The 22,004-nt window shown below is 36.6% G+C and overlaps 1 protein-coding gene across 1 annotated transcript; it reads right to left on the bottom strand.

Annotated features, from left to right (window-relative positions):
* Nucleotides 1–3,464: 3,464 nt before the first annotated feature.
* On the bottom strand, nt 3,465–13,729 carry LOC125122083 (beta-defensin 29-like). The gene is made up of 2 exons (XM_047770338.1): nt 13,672–13,729; nt 3,465–3,691 (listed from the first exon to the last, which is right to left on the bottom strand). The coding sequence occupies exons 1-2, from the start codon at nt 13,727–13,729 to the stop codon at nt 3,465–3,467; spliced, it is 285 nt and encodes a 94-aa protein (XP_047626294.1).
* Nucleotides 13,730–22,004: the final 8,275 nt, after the last annotated feature.

Genomic DNA, 22,004 nt, shown 5'->3' with positions numbered 1-22,004 from the left:
ACCGTCTCTTTATCTTTAACTTTTGCCATTTTTACCATATTATATCTTGGTGTGGGTCTTTTTGGTTTCAACTTGTTTGAGACCCTCTGTGCTTCCTGTGTCTTGATATCTTTTTCCTTCAGATTTGGTAAATTTTCAGCTGTAATTTTTCAAGTATATATTCAACCTCCTTTTATTTTTCTTCTCCTTCTGGAATTCCTATTATGCATAGATTGGCCTGCTATATATTATCCCACAGATCTCTTATATTGCTTTCATGTTTTTTTCATTTGGTTTTCTGTGTGCTGTTCTGATTGGGTGATTTCCATAATTCTATCTTCCAAGTCACTTATTCTTTCCTTTGCATGATTCATTCTTCTCTTCAATGCCTTTAACTCAGCTTGAATCTCTGCAAATAAATTTTCTAATTTTTCTTGGCTCTTATAGTTTCTACTTCCTTTCTAAAATAATCTGCATTACTGTTCATATCCACTCTTAATTCCTTCAGTATTTTCATTACCTCCTTTTTGAACTTGGCATCTGTTAGACTGCAGAGGTCTATTTCATTTTTTTTGCCTTCAAGGAAATTCTCCTGTTCTTTTAATTGGGAGTGGTTCCTGAGCGTCCTTGTTTTGCTTATATTTTTCTTATTCTGTGAGTTTAGAGAAAACGACTATCTTGTCTTGAAGGAGGGCTATTTATATGGGAGAGCACCTATAGGTAGCTTGTGAAGGCTTACCGTGTGTGTGTGTGTGTGTGTGTGTGTGTATAACTTTTTTTTTGGCATGAGGGTTACTTTTGGTTTGGATGCTTGCTGTCTCTTTCCTCAGTGTGTACAGACTGTTATCCCCTTGATAGGGGGTGTTCCAGTGTACTGCCTGCATGTGCTTCCAGAGAGATGGGGCAATGGGCAGGGCCTGTAGCCAGTGCTAGGTCCTTGGCAGTGGTGGTGTCCCTCAGGGATGTGGAGGCTGCACCCAGAGACTTTGGCAGCAACAACAGCAAGGTGTGGGTGTCCCCACGGAAGTGAGGGCAAAGTGTGGTGCTCAGTTGCAAGGCCCTCCTCAGGGGTAACCCATATTCTTAGGACCTTCAGTGGTAGAAGGCTGTGCTCACCTCAGGAGTCCAAAATGGCTGTAGCACTTTGCACCCACTGACCATAGCCGTGCATGCAGAGAAAGATATTCCTGTAGTGATCCTAGCCCTCGTCCTCTGATAGTCCCCCCAAAATGGTATTTTGCTTCTCCTGCAGGCCTGGACCTCCTCCTTTGCTGACCTGGTTGTGGTACTCCTCTCCCCAGCCCATGGTGCACTGCCTCCTAGCCCCTCAGATTGTCTCCACACAGCTAACCCTAGTCCTTTCCTTGGAACTGACCTCCAAAGGCTGAGTCTCAGAGCCCAGCCTCCACCAGAGTGTCTCAGGCCATGGCGTCCTGGGTGGTAGAACTGTGGAACCGATGATCTGTGCTGCTCTCTCTCTGCTTTGCCCTCCTCAATCCTGCTGAGCTTTTCTCCAAGGCGTTGAGGCTCCCTCTTTGTCCCAGCTGATCTCCCTATCAGTTAGGTGGCCTCCCAGAGTGTGGACTCCTTTCACAGCTCCCTCTCAGGAGAGCTGGTCCCATCCTGGCTCCTTTTTTTTTTTTTCCTCTTTTCTCTCTCTCTTTTGCCTTTTGTTCTACTCACTTATGTGGAAGGTTTCTTGCTCTTTGGGAAAGTCTGAGTGGTTCCGCTAGTGTTCAGTAGATGTTCTATGCGAATTGTTCTACATGTAAATTTTTTTTTATAATGAGATTGTGGGGAAGGTGAGTGCCACATCTTACTCCTCCACCGTCTTGATTCTGTACCCTCAATGCAGTGATTATAAATCTGTTCAAATACCTAAATAAACCATGTTTAAAAATCATTAAAATAAAATATGATGATGATACCTTGTCAAACTAGTTTATCTATTGAGAGGTTTCAGGATCATGAGTGCAGCAGTAGTTTGAGACTCAGTGCATAAGGACTTTTCAAGCCTATGCTTGTATTGTTTTTGTTAATACCCCATTGGCCCAAGTAACTCATCTAGCCAAGACCACAATCAAGGAGGTACCTCTAAATGAGAGGATATGCAAAATCTTATCACAAGGGCATGGCTTCTGGGAGGGGAAGAATTTGTAGCCTTCTTACAATCTTGGTTAGGGACAGAGAGTTTTGTTTATAGATCATCTTCATCTTAATAAATATACTATTTTTATTATTCACTCATTTTGAGGCCTTAATTTCTGAGTGAAAAATAAATATTTGATACATTAATACATTGAAATTTCAAAGTTTGTTACCTCTGCTTAACTGAAAAGATGTAGGATAAAGCCTTCCTCTCTTGGATAGATGTGTGACTAAATTGTGTACTAAGAAGTTTCAGAAAAAAGCCATGCCCTGAAATAATAGGGCCATACCAACTGGAAGTCAGCATGATGTGAATAGCTTTGCAGAGAATTCTGGGCATAACCCTAACTCTCTTCTTTAAATAATCATTTTAATTGAAGTATAACATGTCTATAAAACAGTGCACAAATCATAAGTATATAGTCTGATGAATTATCACAAAATTAGCAAGCCCATGTAACAAATGCCCAGGTCAAGAAATAGAACTACCAGCATTACTGAAGTTTATTTCATTTTCCTTTGCAGAGGTTATCACTATCCTGATTTCTAATGTGATATAACTATTTTTATTCATTTTAAACTCTATGTAAAAGGGAATCATGGTTTTCCTTATTCATCATTGTGTAATTGAGATTGACCCCTGTTATTGTGTTGAGAAATTGTCTATTAATTGTCATTTTAATGTAGTATATTTATTCTATTGTTGATGTGCTTTAGAGCTAAGATGATGCTTCTATGAACATTTTGCATATGCCTTTTGGTGAACATATGAACTCATTACTGTTATGCAATGCTTAAAATGGGTATGGCAAAGCATATGAAATATATATGTTCAATTTTTCATTTATATACCTATCGACGATATATGGGTATTCTGGTTCCTCCACATACTTAACAACATATGGAATTATTATGTGTTCAGCCTTTTGGTATATGCTAAGTAACATCTCACTAATGCTTTACTTGACTTTTACATGATAGCTAATAAGTTTTGACACCTTGCCATATGTTTAGTGCCCATTTAGAGACCCAAATTTGTGACATGCCTGCTCATTTCTTTTTCACACACTGTGGTCAGCAAGCAAGATATAATATCAAGATGTAATATAATATCCCTTCCTCTGTCCCTCTAAACCTACTGAACTATCCCAACGTTTTATTTGCTTTTTTTTTTTGACTGGAGCCTTTTACCAAATTCTATGGCTCTCACTCAATTTACCTCCTCTAATCATGAATCTTCATAGAGCAAAAGACAGACAGAGAAGGTTGGAATGAAATTTTATAGTGAAAAAAACTTGACAGGAAGATTTTAATAAGGGAGGAAAGGCTGACAATCTTCAGTAACTAGGTTGACTTGTGGTGCCCGAAAATGGCCAGTTAATCTTTTCTTCTACTACATTAGGAATAATGGTGGAATACGATTTCATGCAGCACTTTTTGCCATTTACACAGTAGTGTAATTCAACTTCCTCTGTTCTGCATTTCTTTCTGCATGATCCTTGGTCTTTCTCACATATATTTCCAAAATCTGTCTTCTGTTTCCCAAGTAAGTTCTTCATGCTTCCTGAGAAAGATATGACTATGGTTAGTATCTACAGTTCTGATAACAGAAGACTTAAAATGTTAAGTGCATGGGAGCTGTAAAAAAATCTTCTAGATTCAAACCGAGGCTCTGACATTTACTAGATCTTGGTCATTGGTCTTTGGAGAACTAACTTAAGCTCTTGGTCTCTCCATTGCTCTCATCTCTACAATGGTGATAATAACAGACTATTTCTTAAGGTTGTTGTGGCTATTAACTATGTTAAGGTTTGTAAAAATGCTTACAATAGTGACTGGTACTTACTAAGAAGTAATGAAACATTAGCCTTTGTTGTGGTTCCTATTATTATTATTATTATTATTAGATAAAGGTATTTTCCTGAGAGCTTAAGACTGCAAGTTTTGCTCATGTGAGCACTGTTGAGCAAGCTCCCATTTACCTGAACAAATATCTGCTCCTAATGCTCAACTCCTTGGGGATAGCCAGGGTCTACTTCAAGGCAGGACACTCACATATTGGTTCACATGTTTATCAGTGCCTCTCTGCTTTAAAACAACAAATGTACTACAAATAAAGCCTTTTGTGTGTTGAAATATTTGCATTATATCAACGGGCACATTGGCATATGTACATTTGTGCAACTCAATTTATTCACCAATCCACAATCACACACAAACCAAACCTGGACATAACAGCTTACTATGTACACCCATTGGTGTGCATTCACAACCATATATCAATGCACGTGCTGAATACAAGACCTTTGTCTGAAAATACTCTAGTGATACATTTCCTTACATATTCTATAAGCATTAATTATCAGAAATATTTGACTTTCTTGAAAGAAAAAGAGGACTTCAGAAAGAAAACAATGACTATTACTAAACAGTTAACACTACTTTTTTCCTTTTTTCCTTTTTTTTTTTTTTTTGCATTTTTAGGGCTGCACTTGTGGCATATGAAAGTTTCCAGGCTAGGGGTAGAATTGGATCTACAGCTGCTGGCCTACACCACAGCCACAGCAATGCAGGATCTGAGCCGCGTCTGCTGACTACACCACAGCTCACGGCAATGCTGGATCCCCAACGCACAGTGAGGCCAGAGATTGAACCTGCATCCTCATGGATACTCGTCAGATTTGTTTCCACTGCTCCACAACAGAAACTCCAGTTAACACAACTTTTGCTAAGAATTTCAGTGTTACTTCAATGAAAACTTAAAAACAACCTGTCATGGAGTTCCCGTCGTGGCTCAGTGGTTAATGAATCTGACTAGGAATCATAAGGTTTCAGGTTCGATCCCTGGCCTCACTCAGTGGGTTAACAATCTGGCATTGCTGTGAGCTGTGGTGTAGGTTGTAGATGCAGCTCAGATCCCGCATTGCTGTGGCTCTAGCGTAGGCCGGTGGCTACAGCTCCGATTAGACCCCTAGCCAGGGAACCTCCATATGCCACGGGAGTGGTCCAAGAAATGGCAAAAAAAGACCAAAAAAAACCACAAAAAAAACCTGTCATTATCTCCATTTTCCATTTTTCAAATAAGAAAACTGAAGCACAAAAAGACCACATTCCTGCCAAGGTCACTAAATTGGTAAGGGAGAGAGCCAAAAGTTAATTTCTGGTCTCAATGATTCAAAACTCTGGAGGAACATCAACAAGATGGTAGACTAGGAAATTTCAAGTTTCCACCTCACCTCCCAACAGAAACACCAAAGAAAAAACTTGTGGACCAAAATAGCTTTGTGGGAACTCTGGAAACAAGAAGCTGCATCAACCCAGTAAACACCTAAACCACGGAAAAGCCATATGCAGAACAGGATAGGAACATTTGTGGCATTTTTACTTATTCTTTCTCCACCCACTCCTTGGTGCTGCCTGGCATGATTAGAAGGAAGCTACCTAATTCTCATATCCTCCCTCAGGATGGAAGATAAAAAGTGGAACTTGCTTACAATATTTTGGCTCATGTGTGGGCTGGCTGAAGGACTAGTTTCTACCTTGCTTGACTGAGCATTGATGGAAAGGATGACATAGTTCAGATATCAGGTTGGAGGCTGTGGAAAGTAGTAATGTGCCCTGCAGCTTGGAAAGTTCCAGACGACTATAGTTCCATTGGAGCCTCATGATGATAGATTATGAAGAGAGGAATACAATAGAAAACTAAGGAATACAATAAAAAACAACTGAGAGTAAGGGAAATTAAAGCATTTAAAACTAGCTATATATATATAGGAAAACTGAGAAGGGGGAAGCAAGTCCCACAGGCTTTGGGAAAACACATCCTCAGAAAATGCCAGAGAGGACCTTAAGCTTTTTATTTTTAAAACCTTTTATATAATAATTTTTATTTATTTTTGTTATAGCTGGTTTACAGTGTTCTATCAATTTTCTGCTATACAGGATGGTGACCCAGTTACACATACATTCTTTTTTCTCACATTATCATTCTCCATCATAAAGGACTAAACATTGTTCCCAGTGCTACACAGCAGGATCTCATTGCCTATCTATCCCAAAGGCAGTAGTCTGCATCTATTAATTCCAAGCTCCCAATCCGTCCCACTCCCTCCCCCACCCCCTTGGCAACCACAAGTCTATTCTCCAAGTCCATGATTTTCTTTCCTGTAGAAAGGTTCATTTGTGCTATATATTAGATTCTAGATATATGATATCATACAGTATTTGTCTTTCTCTTTCTGACTTACTCTGCTCAATATGAGAGTCTCTAGTTCCATCTATGTTGCTGCAAATGACATTATTTTGTTCTTTTTTACTGGCTGAGTAGTATTCCATTATATATATATATATATATATATATATATATATACATACCACATCTTCCTAATCTAATCATCTGTCTATGGACATTTGGGTTGTTTCCATGTCTTGGCTATTATGAATAGTGCTGCAATGAACATGTGGGTGCATGTGTGTTTTTCAAGGAAGGTTTTGTCTGGATATATGCCCAAGAGTGGGATTGCGGGGTCATATGGTAGCTCTATGTATAGTTTTCTAAGGTACCTCCATACTGTTCTCCATAGTGGTTGTACTAGCTTACATTCCCACCAACAGTGCAGGAGGGTTCCCTTTTCGCCACACCCTGTCTAGCCTTTGTTATTTGTGGACTTATTAATGAAGTCTATTTTGACTGGTGTGAGGTGGTACCTCGTGGTAGTTTTGACTTGCATTTCTCTAATAATCAGGGATGTTGAGCATTTTTTCATGTGCTTACTGGCCATATGTATATCTTCTTTGGAGAAATGTCTATTCAGGTCTTTGCCCATTTTTCAATTGGGTTGTTGGCTTTTTTGCTGTTGAGTTGTATAAGTTGTTTGTATATTTTAGAGCTTAAGCTCATTTCGGTTGCATCATTTTAAACTATTTTCTCCCATTCTGTAAGTTGTCTTTTTGTTTTATTTTTGGTTTTCTTTGCTGTGCAAAATCTTGTCACTTTGATTAGGTCCCATTGGTTTATTTTTGCTTTTATTTCTGTTGCTTTGGGAGGAACTTGAGCTTTCACAATGGAATGATTAGTGAAGGTCTACCCCTAAATAGAGACCATATGTAAAGACTGGATGAGATACCTTTTTTTAAAAAAAAACCACACAATTTTCAATAAAATATCTCAAGGAATGTTAGGAATGGGAAACATGGCCTATTACAAGAAACAAAATAAATCTCCAGAAGCTTAACTCTAAAGAAGTACAGATCTCAGATTTACTTTATGGACTGAAAACAGCTATCTCAAATATGCTCAATGAGCTAACAGAGAACAAAGACAACTGATAAAATCAGGAAAATGAGATATGAACAAAATGAAAATATCAACAGAGATAAAAATTATTAAAAAGAATTAAAGAAAATCTGGACCTGAAAAATAATAACTAAAGTGAAAGTCAATAGAGAGGTCTAATGGCATACTCAAACAGGTAGATAGAAGAATCAGTGAACCTGAAGATGTGCATTTGAAATTATCAAGTTTGAGAAGCAAAAAGAAAAAAATGAAGAAAAATGAACAGGACCTAATGGACTTATGGACAATGTCAAGAACTAATAAATGTATATTGAGAGCTCTAGGAGAAGAGAGAAAGGGACAGAGAGTTTACTTGAAGAAATGATGGCTATAAATTTCCCAAATTTGAGTGAAGACATCAGTATGCAAATACAAGAAGCAAAAAGAAAATCCAAGTAGGATAAACTCAAAGAGATCCACTGAAACAGACTATAATTAAACTATAAAAGTCAGAAACAAAGAGAGAATCTTGACATAAACAAGAGAAATGCAAATTGCCATGTTCAGGGGTTCCTTGGTAAGAAAATTCTCAGATTTTCAAAGACTTTACAGGCCAAAAAGTGGTGATTTTTTTTCTTTTTTGGTCTTTTTGCCTTTTCTAGGGCCGCTTCCGCAGCTTATGGAGATTCCCAGGCTAGGGGTCTAATTGTAGCCATAGCCACCAGCCTACACCAGAGCCACAGCAACACCAGATCTGAACCGCGTCTGCCACCTACATCACAGCTCACGGCAACGCCAGATCCTTAACCCACTGAGCAAGGCCAGGGATCGAACCCTCAACCTCATGGTTCCTAGTCAGATTCATTAACCACTGCGCCACGATGGGAACTCCAAAAAGGGATGATATTTTAAAGGGATAAAAGAAAAAACTACCAAGGAGACTGTATCTGGCAAAAACATTCTCCAAAAGTGAGGGAGAAATTAAGAATGCATGTATAAACAAAAGCAGAGGGAGTTCATTACCACTAGACTTGCCCAATGAAAATGCTAAAGGGGGTCCTTTAAGATGAAAAGAAAGGATGCCAGAAAGTAATTTGAAAACCTGAAAAAGACAAAATTCTATGGTAAAGGTAAACATAGCAATGAATATAAAAACACGTATTATTATAATGTTGGTTTGTAACTCCAATTTTAAGCCTTTTATGGGATATAATTTTGGTTTGTAACTCCAATTTTAAGCCTTTTATGGGATGTATAAAAATAATAATAAATTTTTATATATATAGATGTGATTTGCTACATCAATAACATATCGTTGGGGGGCACCTATAAAGGAAAACAATTTTTGTATGCAATTGAAGCTAGTATCAGTTTAAAATAGACTGTTGTAAATTTAGAATGTTTAATGTAATCTCTACGGAAAATTCTATAAAATATACACAAAAAGAAATGATAAAAAAAATCAAACATGTCACAACTGAAAAAAAGAAAGAAAAACTGAGCCCAAGGGTTCCTGTTGTGGTGCTGTGGGTTAGTGATCTGGATTATCTCAGGGGAGGCACCAGTTTGATCCTAGGCCTGGGAACTTCCACATGCTGTGGGTGCGGTCAAAAACAAACAAACAAAACTAAGTACAAAAGAAGGCACAAAGGGGAAATGAGGGTTTTTAAAAAGCTATAAGATATATAGAAAACAAAAGAGTTACCAAAGTTAGTTGTCCCTAACAGTAATTACTTTAAATGTAAATGAATTAAAAGCCCCAATTAAGATATAAATGGGCAGAACAGATAAAGAAAACAAGATCCACCTATATGCTATCTATAAGAGACTTACTTTAAATCTTAGAACACACATATGTTGAAAGTGAAAAGATGGAAAAATATATTCTATATGAACAATAACCAAAAGAGAGCAAATATGACTATTCTAATACCAGACAGAATAGACTTTGTCAAAAACTGTAACGAGACAAAAAAAGGACATTATATAAGGAGAAAAATGTCAATTCATGTACAATATATAACAAGTATAAACATATGTGCAACAGTCGAGAGAGCTCTTAAATAAAGTAAACATTTACAGAATTGAGGGGAAGAATAGATAGCCCCACAATGATAGGAGATTTCACCATCCCTTTATCAATAATGGATGGAAAAATCAAGCTGGTGGCCAAGAAACAAATAGAGGATCTGAAGAACACTGTAGGTCAATTCAACCTAACAGAGATACAGAGAACACTCCACTCAACAACACAGTATACACAGGTTTTTTTTCCCCTAGATGAGCATGGAAAATTCTCCAGGATAGACGATATGTTAGGTGACAACTCAAATCTCAATAAATTTAAAAATATTTATATCAAATGGAACGTCTTTTATGATCAAATATATTTAATGAAACTATGGCTGAAAATTTCCCAAGCCTGAGAAAGAAAGATATCCAAGTATAGGAAATACAGAGGGTCCCAAACGAGATAACCCCAAAGAGACACACACCAGGACCTGTTATAATTTAAATGGCTAAAGTTAAAGATAAAGAGAGAATTATAAATACTGTGACTGAACCATAAAAAAAGAAAGAAAATTTGAACACACCAATGAGTAAGATGATTCAATTACTAATCAAAAATCTCCCGTCAAAGAAAAAGCTCAGGACCATATTGTGACAATATGGATAATTCTTTGAGGGTATTTTGCTAAGGGAAATTCAGACAGGGAATGATAAATACTGTATGTTCTCTTTTTTAAGTGGAATCTGAAAAGCTTAACTCAAAAAAAAAAAAAAAAAAAGCAAAGAGTAGAATTGAAATGATGGTTTCCAGAGATTAGAGTCAGGAGAGAAATGAGGGGATGTTTGTCAAAGGGTACAAAATTCCAACTCTGAGATGAATAAGTTCTGGGGATCTAAGGTAGAGCATTGTGACTATAATTAACAACGCTGAATTCTATAATTAAAATAGGTTGATAAAGTAAATCTTAAATGCTGTCATCACATGCCAAAAAAGGTAATTATGTGAAGGGAAGGAGGTGTTGACTAACCTTAATGTGGCAATCACTTTGCAATATATGCATGTATCAAATCATCACATGTATATCTTAAATTTACATGTTATGTGTCAATAATATCCCAATAAAGCTATGGAAAATAATAAATATAAAAACCTTTTTAAAAAATGAGATTAAGAGACAGAAAATGAAAGAACAATGAGAAGTGAATGGTTTTTGTGTGCTGGTGTCTATACAAACTGCTATAGAAATCCAGAGAAGAGGGGAGTTCCCGTCGTGGCGCAGTGGTTAACGAATCCGACTAGGAACCATGAGGTTGCAGGTTTGGTCCCTGCCCTTGCTCAGTGGGTTAAGGATCCGGCGTTGCCGTGAGCTGTGGTGTAGGTCACAGATGCGGTTCGGATCCTGCGTTGCTGTGGCTCTGGCATAGGCCGGTGGCTATGGCTCCCATTCGACCCCTAGCCTGGGAAACCTCCACATGCCGCAGGGGCGGCCTAAGAAATAGCAAAAAGACAAAAAAAAAAAAAAAAAAGAAATCCAGAAAAGAAAGTTGTTGCTACATTAGCCAGTATGCTGGTCAAATAGAGGAAGATTTTTAAATTGCACCTTTCAGCCATGCTTTAGCATCATGGTACCCCTGTGTTATCCATCTCGACCTTTGCCCTCATCATGTGACACACTATCTCTTCTGGCACCATCCTACTTACAGGAAGAGGAGAAACCTGCAGGGTGCTTCCCAAAAGTGATACTCACACTCTTCTGGCTAGTGACCTGGAGTATTTTCTTTTCTCCAAAACACTTTGGATGGAAGTTATGAGACCCTACCCCCCATCTGTAGTCACCAGAGGAATTGGTAGGAACATACATATCAAAAAAAAGTATCAGGAAGGATTCATTTTCTTCATTACTCATATGTAGAGCAGCCCAGAATCATGGGATTCTGCCTACAGTGGTAGCCAAAGAATACCCCCAAAAGTTTTGTTGAAAGACTTTGCTCTCCTCATTCCAGACCAGCTTCTCTGATTTCATGTTAACCTGAATCACTGTGCATTTTTGATACACAAATAAAGTTAATGTCATCTTTAAATTTTTTCCCGCTTCTGACTAGGAGACAGAGATTTGCTTTCAAATCCCAGCATGGCCTCTAACAATGATTTTAAGACTAAACTCTTTAAAACTAGTCTTTCCATCTTAGAAAAAGGGTTAGAGGAGTTTGACAGATATCAAGTGTGTATAGAAAGAGAAGCTGTAGAAGCATGACTACGCTAAAACAGTCTGGGGAATTTTTTAAAATTCTCATTCTAAATCATCTTCTCCAGAGATCCAGCAGGTCTGAGTAAGGTCCATAGGAAGGACACTGTGAAAGAATTCCCCCACCAATTATAACAAACCACAACTTGATGTGAAATTCTCAACTCTTCCTAATCCTGACCTTCTTACACTCACATTTAGATATTTCCTACGCCATGTCCCCTGGAGATGTATTTTAATACCTTTATTTTAAGATTAACTTAACAAATCATAAGTCAAGTAACAACTACATCAGAAAAAAAAAAATCCTGCAACATGCTCGTTGTAGGAGCTCCATCCAGAGCCTAAACATATCCAATATGTGATACACTCATATTCTGCACATGGGACACCCCCAAAATTATCCTCTATAAACTTTAAAAATCTTGATCACTAGTCTAAATTTCTTATTTTAATTTGTTTAGTCATAAGTCAATTCATATATTAATTCATTCACTATTCATTTACTAAGGAAGTAAATAAATCATTTAGCTTAACATGAGAGATAACAGAAATTTATTAGACAGTTTTGGCTTTCAAGTATATCAAGTAGGCTTTGATTTTCTTATTGGAGTAGATTGTTAAAAATAATTCCTGTGAAAGTAGTATTCCAGGTGGACATATTAAATAAAAATTAAGGAAATAGAATTCAGTATAATTCTTAAAGAAAAAAGTTCTGCTCTTTTTTTATTTGTAAACCCACTCTCAGTGACCATTACTTTTCCACTGTTTTACTGACCATGGAAAAAAATTACACCTCAATGGAAAAGGTAAAATAGGTTAAGATATAAGGGGGTAGGTAGGAGGATGGAGAATAAAAAGAACATGGTCATAAAGAGGAAGAAATATTGGAGCAGGAGAGTTAAAAGGAAGGGAAAGAAGAGAAAAGACAACATAGTAATTGAACTCAGGCCCAAGAAAAAATTAACAAATTTTGCTGTCTATAAAGACAGCTAAAGCTTCTTCTGTGTGTTTGTTGTCTTTTGTTATATTCTGGGGTGTGTTGGGGTTTAACTTGACATGCCAAAATTTGGAGGGATCTGGAAATGTTACATTCTCCTTGTTTTATTTATTTACACTGTCCTCTCCTACATCTAAAGCTATTTATAGTCAATTAGGGTCATATTTAAGGAAGCTTTTGAAGATGGGAAAAGAACATTGAATACATTTGATCTAGAGCTGATTGGTTTTCTTTTTAATAACAACCCTGCTGTGGTCAACTCAGAGGTCTTATTAAAATCCAACCAGCCCATACCCAGACTAACCCAAACTCTATCCATATCAAGCTCACATTCACCCTCCTTAAAACAAACACCTGAAAAAAACTAACTCCAAATCCAAGGTCTACCTCTATCCTATGCTCATCTAAAGCCCAAATTCAAGACAAACACAACATTAGTCAAGCCAACACCAATATCCAGCTTCAACTCAACAGCCAGCCAACATAGAAAACCCATCTACTTTCAGCTTTGCCATCTTCACTGAAAAGTCCACTAAACCAAAAATATAATTTCTAACCCAACCTATCTCAAACCACCAACTTAGCCTAATTCCATAAATACAATCCCTCACTTCCAATTAATCAATATTTTTCTACCATCACTCCAAACAAAAGCTCTTATCCTCTCTACAATGCAATTCATTTACCAATCTCCAAAGAAAACACCTTGATTGATCTTACAAATTCTCATCTTGAACTTAATTCCTCACACCTAACACATGTCTCAAGCTTTCATCTCAATGATATTGCTATCTTAATATACTCTGTGTCCAATTCTCCTCACCATTACTCCACCCAGGAGCACAAAACCCTTAAATAAATCATACCACTACAAAACCCTTAAATAAAACATACCACTAAGACTCTGGCATGATATGAACCTGGGGTTAACACCCTAAGCTGCCTGACCCAAAGTTACCAAAATTACAAAACCATATGCAGGACCTGAGAACCATTGAGAGAGCCTGAGTTACCTGAAGTCTTATGAACCAGGATCAGAAGAATGACAATGGTCATTAAATAAGGCTTCATAACTGAAAGGTCTTGAGAGAATATAGATCACACACAGAGGAGAGAATAGAGATTTTTGCAGCAGGAGAGTGTCCTGCTTTATTAATTTCAAAAGTAGGTCAAGGTTGTGGGAAGTAAACTAAAAAGGATGGGACATACTTGAAATCAGTGAGGCAGAAAGATAACACATATTGCATATTTTATCTGGACACTCTGTGTGAGAGCAGGAGCTTTGCCAACACTCATGATGAAGTGGGCCTTCCTTCCTGTTAAGAGGCAAAGTAAAACTAGAGCTGTGTAAGACAGTTCAATCAATCAGTCAACTAAACAATAAAATGAGGGAATAATTATAAGAATTAAATAAACTCTAATATATACTTCTTTTTACTCATGTCAGGTGTATATCATATTAATCAGTAGAACTTACTGATTATCCATCACTATACTAGCCATCTTTTAAGATAAAAGAAAAGAAAAAAGATAGGGGGAATTGAAAGAGGGAGGATGGCAAAGGGAGAAAAATATTGAAAGTAAAAAGCAAAAGTCAGGGAGTGATATCAGAAAGATGGCAAACTAAGAGATCCAAGTACTCACCCCTCAACAAAATACATTTAATAAGTGTCCACTGATGAAAATAGTGCTGAGGGAGCTCTAGGGTACAATAAAGAAGCTACAGGATTGATCTCATGTTTGTGCCAATACCACAATGTTTTGATTGTTGTAGCTTTGTAGTATAGTCTTAAGTCTGGTAGGGTTATATTTCCTGCTTTGTTCTTTTTCCTCAGAATTGCTTTGGCAATTATGGGTCTTTTATGGTTCCATATAAATTTTTGGATTACTTGTTCTAGCTCTGTGAAAAATATCATAAGTAATTTAATAGGGATCACATTAAATCTGTAGATTGCTTTGGGTAGTATGACCATTTTAACAATATTAATTCTTCCAATCCAGGAGCATGAGATAACTTTCCATTTCTTTGAATCATCTTCAGTTTCCTTCATGAATATTTTATAGTTCTCAGTATATGTCTTTCATCACCTTGGTCAGGTTTATTCCTAAGTATTTTTTATGTGATTTTTTAAAGGGATTTTTTTTAATATTCCCTTTCTGATATTTCATTGTTAGTGTAATGAAATGCAACTGATTTCTCTATGTTAGTCTTATATCCTGCTACCTTGCTTAATTTGTTTATCAGTTCTATTAGTTTTTGTCTGGAGCCTTTAGGGTTTTCAGTTTATTGTATCATATCATCTGCACATAGTGACCAATTTTACCTCTTCTCTTCTGATTTGGATAGCCTTTACTTATTTTTCTTGTCAGATTACTGTGGCTAGGGCTTCCAACACTATATCGAATAGAAGTGGTAAGAGTGGGCATTCTTGTCTTATTCCAGATATTGTAGGGAAGTCTTTCAGCTTTTCGCCATGGAGCATTATATTGGCTGTAGCATCAATCCACCTATGTAATAATACATATAAATAAACAGAATTAGGCAAAATGAGGAGACAGATGAATACATACAAAACAAAGGAATAGGACAACCCCCAGAAGAACTAAGTGAAGATAAACAATCTTCCTGATAAAGCAATTCTCCTGATAAAGAGTTCAAAGTAATGATCATAAAGATGCTCAGTGAACTTGGGAAAATGGATGAACATAGAAGTTTAACAAAGAATTAGAAAATATAATCAAAATAAAAAAGAGCTGAATAGTACAATGATTGTCATAAAAAATACACTAGAAGGAATCAACAGTATATTAGATGATACAAAGGAATGGACCTGTGAATTGGAAGACAGAGTAGTGGAAAACACCCAATTATAACAGAAAAAAAAAGGAGACTGACTGGTGATCAAGATGGTGGAATAGAAGGACATGAAGCTCACCTCCTCCTATAAATACAGTCAGAATATATCTACACATGGAACAATTCTCACAGAACACCCATGGTTTATATCAACTGGACACCCCATTCATATCAATGGACATATCTTCCAGAGAGAAAATCAGTTAAGGACTAGAGATCCTAAATGACACAGAAGAACAGTTAGACTTATTTGATATTTTCAGTATATTACTTCCAAATAACAATACAAATTATTTTCAAGCATGCATGGGACATTCTCTAGGATGTACTACATGCTAGAACATGAACAAGGCATCAACAAAATTTAGAAGATAGAAATTATTTCAAGCATCTTTTCTGACCAGAACAGCATGAAACTAGAAATTAACCACAGAAAGAGACATGAGAAAAAACCAATTACATGGAGACTAAACAATGTGCTACTGAAAAAAACCAATGGGTCAACAGTGAAAACAGTGAAATCAAAGATGAAATTTTAAAATACCTCAAGACAATGAAATAACAACCATAAAAAATCTATAGGATACAGCAAAAGCAGTCCTAAGAGGAAAGTATATAGTGATACAGATCTTCAAAAACAAGAAAAATATCAAATAAACAACCTATCTGCCACCTAAAAGAATTAGAAAAAGAAGAACAAACAAAATCTAAAGTCAGTAAAGGAAGAAAATTATAGAGATTAGAGTGGAAGTAAGTAAAGGAGATTAAAAACAATAGAAAGTCAATAAAACCAAGAGATGATTTTGTGAAAGGATAAACAAAATCCACAAACCTCTGGACAGGCTCACCAAGAAGAAAAGAGAGAGGACCTAAATAAACCAAATAAGAAACGAGAGACAAGAAATAACAACCAATACCATAGAAATACAAAAACAAACAAACAAAAAGCAAACAAAAACAAAAACAAAAACCAAAGGAGATTACTATAAACAATGAAGAAATGGACAAGTTTCTAGAAACTTAGAGCCCACCAAAACTGAATCAAGAACAGATATATAACTCAAACAGACTGATCACTAGAAATGAAATAGAATCTGTAATTTAAAAAAAAATCCCTGCAAACAAAATCCAGGACTAAAAGTCTTCACTGGGGGAATTCTACCCAGCATGCAAAGAATTTATACCTATCCTCAAACTCTTCCAAAATACTGAAGAGAACATCTTTCCTTCCTTCCTTCCTTCCTTCCTTTCACTTTTTAGGGCTACACCCTTAGCATGTGGAGGTTCCCAGGCTAGGGGTCTAATCGGAGCTATAGCTGCAGGCCTGTGCCACAGCCACAGCAACACCAGATCCAAGCCACATCTGTGACCTACACCACAGCTCACAGCAATGCTGGATCCTTAACCTACTGAGCAAGGCCAGGGATCAAACCCACAAACTCATGGTTCCTAGTCAGATTTGTTTCTGCTGTGCTGCAATGGCAACTCCTCAAAGTCATTCTATTAAGCCACCATCACCCTGATGCCAAAACCAAAGATACCGCCAAAAAAGAAAATTACAGGACAGTATCTTTGAAGACTATAGATGCAAAAATCCTCAACAAAATATTAGCAAACTGAATCCAACAATATATAAAAAGAGTCATACACCATGATCAGGTTGGGTTCATCCCAGGGTCACAAGGATGGCTCAACATACACAAACCAATCAATGCGATACACCACATCAATAAAAGAAAAGACTGAAACCACATAACCATCTCAATAAATGGATAAAATGCTTTTGACAAAATTCAATTTCCATTCATCTTAAAAACCCTTGGGAGTTCCTGTCATGGCTAAGCCATTAATGGACCACCGAGTATCCATGAGAACATGGGTTCAATCCCAGGCCTTGCTCAGTGGGTTAAGGATCTGGCATTTCTGTGAGCTGTGGTGTAGGTTGCAGAGGCAGCTTGGATCTGGCATTGCTGTGGTTGTGGTATAGGCTGGCAGCTATAGCTCCAACTCGACCCCTAGCCTGGGAACCTCCATATGCAGCAGATACGGCCCTAAAAAGATGAAAGGAAGAAAGAGAGAAAGAAAGAAAGAAAGAAAGAAAGAAAGAAAGAAAGAAAGAAAGAAAGAAAGAGAGAGAGAGAGAGAGAAAGAAAAGAAGAGAGAGAAAAGAAAGAAAGAAAAAGAAAAGAAAGAAAGAAGGAAAGATAGAAAGAAAGAAGAGAGAAGGAAAGAGAAAGAAAGAAAGAGAGAAGGAGAGAAAGAAAGAAAGAAGAAAGAGAAAGAAAAGGAAGGAAGTAAGTGGAAATTGATAGCAACAAACAAATAGTTGGGTTCTTCAAAACTCCACTTACCATAATGTATAGAAAGTTCAGACAGAAAATCAATAAGTTAATAGCTGAATTAAACAATACTCTAGACCAACTGGATCTAACAGACATATATAGATCTTTCTATCCAACAGCAGAAGAGTAGATATTCTTCTCAAGTGCACAGAGTACAGTCACCAGAACAGACTTCATATTATGTCACAAAAGAAGTCTTAACTAATTTAAGAATATCAGAATAACTTCAAATGTCTTTTCCAAAACAATGGAATAAAATGAGAAATCGAAAGAGCAAGAATACTGCATCAAAAATTCACTAATAACTGGAAACTTAACTACACACTCTTAAACAAACATTGCATAAAATAAGAAATCAAAGAGGAATTTTTAAAGTATTTTGAGACAAAGAAAAACAAAATACAACATATCAAAATTATAGCATTATAGCATTTAGCAAAGCAGTACTAAAGAAAGAAGTTTATAGCAATCAACTTTTTTTTGGTCTTTTTAGGGCTGTACCAGTGGCATATGGAAGTTCCCATATGCATATGCCATGATGGGAACTCCTATAGTAATAAACTTCTAAAAAATAAGAAAGACCTCATGTAAACTGCCTAACAATATAACTCAAAAAACTAGAAGAAAAAAAAAAAAAACTAAACCCAAACTCAATGGAAGGAAGGAAATAATAAAAATTAGAAGTGAAGTACCTCAAATCAGAAAAGAAAAAAATATAAACACAAATAATACACAAACTAAGATTTATAAAACTAAATCAACAAACTCTTAGCTAGATTAACTTAAAAATAGATAAAATTCAAATCAAACCAGAAATGAAGAAAGAAACACTGTATCACGTGTCTCAAAATAAAAAGAATTATAAGGGGATTATTATAAAAATTATATACCAACAAATCAGATAACTCAGCAGAAATGGATAAAATATAAGAAATATACAACCTACTGAAGAAGAAATAGAAAGACTTAACCAACAAAAAATAAGGAGATTGAATCAGTAATTCAAAACCTCCCAATAATGAAAGTCCTGATTCTAGACGGCTCCATGGTAAATTCTACCAAACAGTCAAAGAAAATTAAATGCCAATCCTACTTAAATACTTTCAAAATAGAGAAAGAGGGAATACTTCTGAACTCATTTTATGAGGCCAGAATACACTGATACCAAAACCAGATAAGGATGCTACAAGAAAAGAATACTATAGGCTAATATCCCTAGGTGCATATATGCAAAATCCTTAATAAAATTTGAGGAAACTAAATTTGACAACACATTAAAAAGATCATATAACATGACAAAGTGGAATTTATCTCAGGGATGTTAGAATCATTCAACATACACAAATAAATATATTTAGGATATATAGTACATTAAAAAAAATAGAAGGAAAAAACACATGATCATCTCAAATACATAGAAAAGGCATGTGACGAAGTTCGATCCATGAATTAAACTCTCAAAAAATTGGTATATGAGAAACTTGCCTCAATACACAAAAAGTAATATATATGAAAAGCATACACCTAACACTATATAAAATGGTAAAAAAAAAACCTGAAAACTTTTACTCTAAAATCAAGAACACAAGGGAAACACAAAAGACCTTGAGTAGCCAAAATAATCTTGAAAAAGAACAGAGCTAGAGAAATCATGCCCCCTGACTTCAGATTATACTACAAAGCTGTAGTGATCAAAACAGTATGGTACTGGCACAAAAATAGACACATAGATAAATGGAACAGGATAGTGAGCCCAGTAATAAACCTATACACTTATGGTCAATTAATCTATGACAAAAGAGGCAAGAACACAGATTAGAGAAAAGAAAATCTCTTCAAAAGGCTGCACAGTGAAACTTGGACAACTATATGTAAAAGAATGATATTAGTACATTCTCTAACATCATATACAAAAATAAACTCAAGATGAATTAAAGACCTAAATGTAGCTTCAGAAACCATAAAAGTCCTATAATAAAACATAGGCAGAATAGCCATTGACATAAATTGTAGCAATATTTTTTTGGATTTGTCTCCTAAAGCAAACGAAAAATAAATAAATAAATACATAAATAGGACCTAATTAAATTTAAAAGCTTTTGCACAGCAAAGGAAATCACTGACAAAACAGAATACGACCTACTGAATGGGAGAAAACAATTTCAAATAAAATGGCCAAAAGTGGGTTTACATCCAAACTATAAGAATACAGTAACTGAACTGAAAAATACACTAGAGGTGTTCAACAGCAGACTAAATGAAGAAAAGAGAGGATCGGTGAACTCGGGGCAGAGGAACTCATCCAATCACAGCAGCGAAAAAAAAAAATTTTTTTTAAATGAACGTAACTTAAGGGACTTATGGAACAACATCAAGTGAAATAACATTTAGATTATAGTGGACCAAGAGGGTAGGAACCATGAAGTTGTGTGTTGGATCCCTGGCCTCGCTCAGTGGGTGAAGGATCTGGTGAGCTGTGGTGTGTAGGCTGCAGACGCAGACCGAGTTGCTGTGGCTCTGGTGTAGGCCGGCGGCTACTGCTCCTATCGGACCCCTAGCCTGGGAACTTCCATATGCCACAGATGAGGCCCTAATGAGACAAACACACACACACACACACACATAAAAAAATTTCCCAAGTGTTGAAATGTGCAAGAAAATATGTGTCTGAGATACAAAGAAATAGGTATATACAAGGCTTGGGCCTAGATGTCTTAACATATAATCGTATTTATTGCCTACGGCTGTCAAGTTTACACATCCTTCTTTACACTTATTATTACATTATTACATTTACCGTTATGATTATATCATCGACAACTTTGAATCAATCTGGTTTTCCTTTTATTTTCAAGGCATTAGGAACGGAAAACTAGCTGGAACAGATATGAAGGCTGCAGGAAATATTGAAAGTTTATGAACCTGACTAGTATCCATGAGGACACAAGTTCGATCCCTGGCCCTGCTTGGTGGGTTAAGGATCCAGCATTGTTGTGCACTGTATTGTAGGTCACAGATGAGGCTCGGATTCCTCGTTGCTGTGGCTGTGGCATAGCCGGCAGCTAAGCTCCGATTGGATACCTGGTCTGGAAACTTCCATATGCCTCAGGTGAGGCCCTAAAGAGACCAAAAAAAAAAAAAAAAAAGAAAAGAAAAGAAACTAAATGAAAATCCTCTAACACATTAATTAGAACGTGCTGATAAATGGAAATGGAACACCAGTAAGCTAGAATGGACCAGGTTATGGCAGAAGAATTTCTCTGTCCTAACTGGGATGCTTAGAATCTCCTCCACTGGCCATTTAAAGTACATGGATTAGGATGGTTAATACTAACAAAAAACAGTTGCTACAACAAAAAACATTCCCCCCCCCAAATCTCACTGGTTCAAGAAAACAGAAGTTTGTTTCTTGCTCACATCACACTCCATTGTTGGTCATCTGACTCTCTTGGAAGACTTAGGCTGGTGTTTCAGTGGTGACTCAGGTATCTTCATCCTTCCCACTTGTGGCTATACAATCTTTAAGTCCTTTCTTCCAGTTGCAGGATATGGCGGGATGGGGAAAGCTGATGACTCACCAGAGCTTTTTAGGAGCAAGGCCTTAAAGTGGAGTATATTATTTTTTTAATCCATATTCCATTGGCAGAATTATTTATATGACCCCTAGCGAACAATGAAGGAGGCTGGATTGTATAGTCTTCAGGAAGAAGAAACGGAATTCAAGATTACCTAGTCTCTCTCTGCCATCATCTAGCAAATTGACATTTCACTCCTCTTTCCCTGCATCGAACACTGCCCCTCCCCAGGGGGGACAATCCAGTCTTCTTCAGTCACTACATCCAGCTGAAAAATCCAGGATCCTTAGGTAATCAATCAGTCTTCACAATTTCTTCTTGGTCCACTTCCTCACAATCACTTCCTTAGTCCAATGACCTACAGACCAAAATACAAGTTCTTTGCTCCTTCCCCTGATATACACACTCAATTTAAAATCATAAAGTAGATACAAAACAATGGCAACAAAGACTCCAATTTAAGGAACAGAAGAAGACACAGCAGTCACTGTGTCCAAGGCAATCCGAATTCTGAATGCAAATCGTTCAGGCCTGGGAAAGGCCACCACGATGAATATGGAGAAGTTTTTCTT

The sequence above is a fragment of the Phacochoerus africanus genome, chromosome 3, assembly GCF_016906955.1.
Source record: "Phacochoerus africanus isolate WHEZ1 chromosome 3, ROS_Pafr_v1, whole genome shotgun sequence".
In the NCBI taxonomy this organism is placed as follows: domain Eukaryota; kingdom Metazoa; phylum Chordata; class Mammalia; order Artiodactyla; family Suidae; genus Phacochoerus; species Phacochoerus africanus.
This window is presented reverse-complemented; position numbering and strand designations above follow the sequence as displayed.

Bases quoted from the DNA above. Each gene is read 5' to 3' on its own strand.
- LOC125122083 (XM_047770338.1), bottom strand. From the start codon at position 13,729: ATGAAGCCTTATTTAATGACCATTGTCATTCTTCTGATCCTGGTTCAT. The intron at 3,692-13,671 runs GTAACTCAGGCT...TATCTTTCTCAG, and splicing joins CCTGGTTCATAAGACTTCAG to GAAGCATGAAGAACTTACTT.